Source organism: Acyrthosiphon pisum, chromosome A2 (genome assembly GCF_005508785.2).
Source record: "Acyrthosiphon pisum isolate AL4f chromosome A2, pea_aphid_22Mar2018_4r6ur, whole genome shotgun sequence".
NCBI lineage: Eukaryota > Metazoa > Arthropoda > Insecta > Hemiptera > Aphididae > Acyrthosiphon > Acyrthosiphon pisum.
Genome location: NC_042495.1, coordinates 27170978 through 27178204, shown reverse-complemented (window position 1 = coordinate 27178204; position 7227 = coordinate 27170978). Strand labels below are relative to the sequence as shown.

At 29.4% G+C, this 7227-nt stretch overlaps 1 protein-coding gene across 1 annotated transcript in view; it reads left to right on the top strand.

Annotated features, from left to right (window-relative positions):
* The first annotated feature begins 1290 nt into the window (after nucleotides 1-1290).
* Nucleotides 1291-7227, top strand: part of LOC107883773 — an 8677-nt gene continuing 2740 nt past the window's right edge. Inside the window, exons 1-3 of the mRNA XM_016804443.2 lie at nucleotides 1291-1407; nucleotides 1541-1696; nucleotides 2634-2801. Of these exons, the coding sequence (XP_016659932.2) occupies nucleotides 1291-1407; nucleotides 1541-1696; nucleotides 2634-2801 (441 nt within the window). The remainder of the gene's footprint in view (nucleotides 1408-1540; nucleotides 1697-2633; nucleotides 2802-7227) is intronic.

The following is a 7227-nucleotide window of genomic DNA, read 5'->3' as shown; positions in this document are numbered from 1 at the left end:
AGATGTTGAAGACTGCTGATTGTTCTCTTGCTTTGATTTGTAGGGATGGCTAAGCCGTGAACTATTCCAGGCTTTTGCCTCTACTAGTGGATGGAAGTTTAGAAGATGATTTAATTAAGTTGTTGTTCTACCCATGTTAAAGGGTAGGGTTTGATTATTCGTTTAGTGGTTGGAGGGAGGTGAGTTTTACCTAAGAATCGGATGTGGGCATGTGCGGAGAAGGAGTTTTTGTAGAACATCGATTTTGATTCAGAGTGAATGGAATTTTGGATAGACTTGAAATTTGCAGACTTTAGAAAAACCTAGTTTTTAACGATGGTGGGCACACCCGTTATCGTACGAATATCTATGTTTTGGACAGTTTCGATGCGTTTCCAATGTGAGGGACCGATCAAAGGTGCCCAAGAGGGGCCAGCATAAGAAAGAATTGGAGAGACGTAGAGTTTTAGAATGGTGAGTTTCGAAGTTGTTGGGACGGGGCTAGAACGGTTAAGTATGAGGTAAACTTTACCCCTGATTGTTCGGTAAATTGCACAGGTATATATACCCGCAAATTCACCATTGTAAATCTGATTGGTTGTCTTTATTCGGTATGACCAATTATTACAGCACCGTTGCCTAGTGGTTGCCGTTGGTTTGGTGCGGTTTTCCTAAACATACCGGTTAAATATACTTCTATAAAATCTACCATTTGTCATGATACCTTGTGTATGTTACGTGCTATTCTCTGTTGTTAGTGGTCCTGAAGAGGACCATTTTATATTTCACTCCGTTAGATGGTCGTTAATAAATATCAAATATTTGTATAGAAATATTTATTGTAAAACCCCAAATGGATCAAACGTAGTTTATTAAACATTGATATAATATTTAAAAATGAAAAATAAATAAGAATTAAATATTTATTAACCATCAACATTTTTTTAAATATATTTATTGTACTTATAATAAATATATGTATGTTGTGTGGGTATGAATAGAGCCATGGTTTGGCCACCCAATACAATATAGGTAATTTAAGTTTTTATTTATTTTACAATTATTTAATTTGTGAAAACTGTATCACACGAACTCTTTTTGTGCCTTTATTACCATTTATTTAAATATATGGATAATTTTATAAATACCGGAACAACTGAATCACATTTTTCCGGTTCAATTTATTTATATAATTATTTCCGGCAATTTTTAGCAGTTACAGATCAAGGATGTCAATAATTTGAAATATATTAATTTATTTTAGAACGCATGTCTGTTTAGTTACCTATTTATTCTTCTTGTTGTAAAAGTATGAAACACTCTATAATTGTTAAAATCACAGGCAAAATGTTAATCAAAACGTTCGGACTTATTTTATTTTTCTCATCTTCTCAATCCGAAAATCTTTTTAGGCCAAACTTGCCACTGGTAAATTAATAATCAGCTTGATTTATTAAACATAATATCTTTTTTCTCTTATTAACACTAATGTGTCAAATTTATATTTGTGATTTCTTTGTAATTAAATTTGTTTATATTATATTTATTCCACTCATTACAGGGTGAATATCGCGTGGAGTTTGATAAAATATATCAGTGTGAAACAACAAAAAACCATTCGATTCAATTTAATTGGTATATGAATAAAAAGACACCAATTCTAACCGAGTTAAAAGGGAATGCGACACTTTTGATACCTTTCGATGATACTCTTACAGTAAGTACATATCACACGTACCTATAATGATTAATTTAAGAGTTGCATAATAAACAGAAACTTTTGTATTGTGATATCTCATGGGTAAAAAAATTGGTACTTATTGATAAATGTATTAAATAGATCCTCCAATATATTATAGAATAAGTTCTGACTGGTTCATAATCAACGAATGGCCGAAAATATCTAACTGATTGATTTTAATTTTCCATCCAAGTTCATTATAATTATAAAGTGAAAGTTTCACTGTAATTCTATACCTAATAGTACTTGGTGAGTACCTACCATAATTAAAAAAAACTTAGCTATCCCATTGGATACACCATACGGAGACAAGGACTGCGACCGCACATTATTTTTTCATTACATTTTTTTTTAATGACACATAAAACTAATTTGTATCTGTACTTACCTAACTGGATTAACTGGAAATAATTACCGACATTAAATGTATAAAAAACTTTTTATGTTTTAATTCCCGTAACTCATACATTATAATATTAATCATAATTATGGTCTTGGTGAACATAACAATTGTATTATTATATTTATTTTCCTATTTTACCTACCATAATAAAATTACTAAAACCTTGTTACCTCATTGGTTGGACCATACGGAGACAAGGACTGCACATTATATTTTCATTAAAATTTCGTTTGATGACAGATAAACTAATTTGTATCTGTAATTAACTAGAAATAATTACCTGGGTGTAAAAACATTTTTTATTTTTTTGTTCCCTGTCTCATAAATTATAATATTAATCGTAATTATAATTATATTTATCACGAACTAAGTGTCTGAATAGCAAAGTCTTGGTGAACATAACAATTGTATTATTATAGTTATGATATGTGAGTAATTCATTTTTATTTCTACATGAATTGTAAATGTTTGTAGTCATCTTAAATAATGTAATAAAGTATTTATTTGTAGCTCAATGGTAACCTTGCGTCTTGGGGCTCAACTGGCGGATGGGTGCCAAATGCATATATTCTCAATGCAAAAAAAGCATGCAGTACTGTAAAACTTCTCGGTGGAAATGTATGGCTTACCGTTTTAGAGGGTTTCAATGTTCCAACTAATAAATGTCCAATTCCAGCGGTAATGTATAAAAACATTTAAAACAGTTATATAATTTTTAATCTTAGGTTCTGGGCGTGGAACGATGTATGTATTGATTTTACAATTATGTTTGTGTTTTTTTTTAATTTTTTTTTTTGTGTCTCTGTAAACGATAATTAGTCAAAATAATGCTTCGCTCTTCAACTTCAGTATCTTGTAAAAATTGCCACGAAAACGACATTGTTTTTGGTGTAACTTTAAGTCAAATGACCTTCGACATATGAGATTTTCACTGGTTGTTTATATTTCAATTTTCTATACACTATAAAATTTTCAAAATATTTTTATTTGTTTTGAACTGTTTAGAGACATTTTCATTTTCCAATTTTATTAGTTTTTTTTCTATGAATGTCAATAATTATTTGGTGTGGAAATCACTTGAAAATTTAATACAAGGCTCCTAAAATATTGTTACATTCGAAAAATATTAAAAATCCTTGGTCACTGTTTTTTCATGAGCGTTTTAAGTTCAAAAAGTAATAAAATATGGAAAAATCACGAAAAATAGCAAATTATTTTGAGTTAAGAATTCATAAAAATTTTTCTTTTTAAATCTAAGATTTTAAAATGTAATACAGGATTGCTTATAAAATGTCGTACCTTTGTAAAAAAAAAAATGTCAATTGGAAAGTAAAATTAAATTTTTATGAGCGTTTAAAATTCAAATTTTTGCAAGATTGAATACCTATTCATTCGATTTCTCATGTAGCGATTTTCTTATTTTGTTGTAATTCAAAAATGAATTACTGTAGATACATGAAAATTTCCCTGAATGTTTATTTTATTAATTCTTATACTTAATACAATTTTCAAAATATTTTAACTTGTCTTGAACAGTTTATGGTCAATTTCATATTTAAATTGTATTATTATTTTTTCTACAAATATCAATACATTTTTATCTGTTGGGCCAAAAAGTGTAAAAAATTAATACAAGGATCTTGATATTATATTGTTAGAATAGCAGTTGAAGAATATTAATTATACATAGACACAATTTTTTTTTTTATATGCATTTAAAGATCGAATTTTTACAAAATTTATAAAATTTAAAATTGAATAATTATTTTGTTATTAAAAATTTATAAAATGTTCAACTTTTATAGCTAAGTATTAAAAATTCAAAACAAGATTCCACGTAAGTAGGTTATTCTGTTACCAAAAAATCTAAAAAATACAGTTACGGTACATAGTTTATTTTTATAGTAATTTTAATTTCAAATATCGACGAAATTACATATTAATAAACCTAGAATAACTATTTTAGGTATTTTTTCGTGATTTTATAATATTATTCGTGGGTGCTTGAAACTTCTAAAGTATACTACTATATTTCTATGATAGTATCACGGTTTGTTTTGATGTATAACACGTTATATGTACCTATTGGATATTGTGTTATGATTAATTTGGAATTTATTATATCTACCTATTATTGGCCAATATTTTTTTTTAACACCTTACATAAATATATAATATGTCTTATACATATACTGACATACCGTCTCTGCTCAAAATCGTTTTTCTTATACAATGACATTATATCATTGAATTCAAATTTAATACCATCCGTTATACAGTGACCCACTCGTAAACTACTTTAGAGCAGACCTATTTTTTTATTTAATATCAGTATAATTCAAATATAATACAATAATATTAACAGCTGATACGTATACTGACTGGTCTAAGCTTGTATCTGGTGTACTGAGTTTGTCGCGGCCGGTTACATCCAATAATAGTATGTGCGCCCGGTACCGAAGCATTTTCAAGCACCTTCTCACACACCGTCCTACCTGTGTACTTGTGTGTAGTGGTTCTATAGCTCAGTTAGTATTGGTTGGGTTCGCCGCGCAAATACTAGTGAGATATGTGGTCTGGAGATGTGTAGGTGTGTATATATGCTGTGTGTGTATACTTAAAGAATAAAATGTCAACACATATTTTCAATATTAAAACAATATACTATAATTATGCTTCAAAAATGATATTTAAATAATACACAGTGTACAAATTTAATATGGCCCTTTTTGGCCAAACAGACACAATAATATAAAAATTGTAAATAATAAGCTATTTGAGCCACTAAGAATATTAATATGGTTCAATTGTATAAATATGATGCAGCTATTAGAGCTGAATACAATACAACAATAAGTGTTTTACTCACAATATTGTCGGTGCATGGCTGGCCAGCTGCTATCTGTCCTATATAATAATATTAAGTTCACAACTTGCGAAATATAAATAACACTAAAAATACAAATAACTATATACTAATATAATAAAAATAATAAACAGTGGTGATTTGCCACACAAGATATAAAACAATATAAATAATATGTCCGGCGATTTGCGAGCACCAACACCAATAATGGCGATTCGAGCTCACAATATTATAATATGATCTTGGTATGAAAGGCGATTCACGCCTACAATAACAATATTATAATATATTATAATCACAACTTAGGCGATTCGCACCTACACGTACAATATTATATTTTTTGATATATACAACGCGACCGGCATACGAAACTAACTGGAGAACTTTCAGCAGCCATGCTAATCTTCCGCGTCGGTGACCAATCACGCATAATCTACATATTATTATTATAATATAATTCACAAGATAACATAAATACAATACAAAAATAAGCCAATCATATAATATATAGACAACCAGGTATGTGATGTCCATGTTTGTGTGAGTGTGGGACGGTGGCGGTTTTTCTTCAACATTCTCCCCCCCACCCCAACGTGAAAATGGTAATTTTCAGTAATGTTCTAACTCTTCCTTGAATGGCAGGAGACATAATTTGAGGACTGGCATATTCGTCTCTGTACCATTAGAAGTTCGTATGGTGACTACTCGGATATGACCATCCCTTCCTGAGTGTACACGTGTTATGCGTGATATCTTCCACTTGCATGGAGCCATGTTGTCTTCTTTTAGAATTACAACAACGTCGATTGCTAATAGCTTGGTTTCAGTTGTCCATTTTCCTCTGACCTGCAGCTGAGGCCGATATTCCTAGGTCCATCTTGTCCAAAAAGACTGCATTAGTGCTTGTACTAACTTCCACCTTCGAAGCACACTTATTTGTTGTGATGTTAAATCTGGTTCCGGAGGCAGCGTGATTGGACCTCCTATTAGAGAGTGATCAGGGGTGAGCGGATCTAAATCTTCTCGGCTGCTACTCAATGGTGAAAGAGGGCGAGAGTTTAGACACGCTTCAATTTGACAGAGTAGAGTCTGCAGTTCGCTGAGTGTCAAATATTTATGTATCTACAGTTGTTCGTTTTTGAATTACAACAAAATAAGGAAATCGCTACATGAGAAATCGAGTGAATATCCAATGTTGTAAAAATTTGAATTTCAAACGATTATAAAAATTTAATTTGACTTTCTTATAGATATTTTTTGTTTGATAAAGGTAGATAATCTTATAAGGAATCTTGTATTACATTTTAAAATCTTAGATTTAAAAAGACAACTTTTTATGAATTCTTATCTCAAAATAATTTGCTAATTTTCGTGATTTTTCCATATTTTGTCAATTTTTGAACTTTAAATGCTTATAAAAAAAATTGTACATATGTATTTTTAATATTTTTCAACTGATAATGCAACAATATATCAGGAGTCTCGCATTAAATTTTCACTCTTTTTTACCAACAAATCAAAATTTTATTGATATTTATAGAAAAAAAAACTAAACAAATTGAAAACTAAGAATGTCCGTAAACAGCTCAAAAAGTGTCCACAGTTTATAGTGTATAAAAAATAAAAATTTTAACGTTCAATGAAATTTTCAAATATCTACAGTCATTCGCTATTTAATTACAAGAAAATAAGAAAATCGTCACATGAAAAATCGAGCGAATATCAAATGTTGTAAAAATATGAATTTCAAACGCTCATAAAAATTTAATTTTACTTTCTTGTAGACATTTTTTATTTGATAAAGGTAGACAATATTATGGGAAATCTTGTATTACATTTTCAAATCTAAGATTTAAAAAGAAAAATTTTTACGAATTCTTAACTCAAAATAATTTGATAATTTTCGTGATTTTTCCATATTTTGTCAATTTTTAAACTTGTTAAAAATGCTTTATAAAAATAACTGTGACTAAGGATTTTTAATATTTTTCAAATATCAATGTAAAAATATAGTAGGGAGCCTTGTATTAAATGTTCGAGTATTTTTTACCCGACAAATAAATTTTTTATTGACATTCATAGAAAACAATATTATAATATATAATCACAACTTAGGCGATTCGCACCTACAATATGTACAATATTTTTTTTTTTTGATATACATAACGCGACCGGCATACCGAAAAAAATAATTACTGGGCTCTCAGTTGACACCGGTGCGTGAACTTAACTGGATAA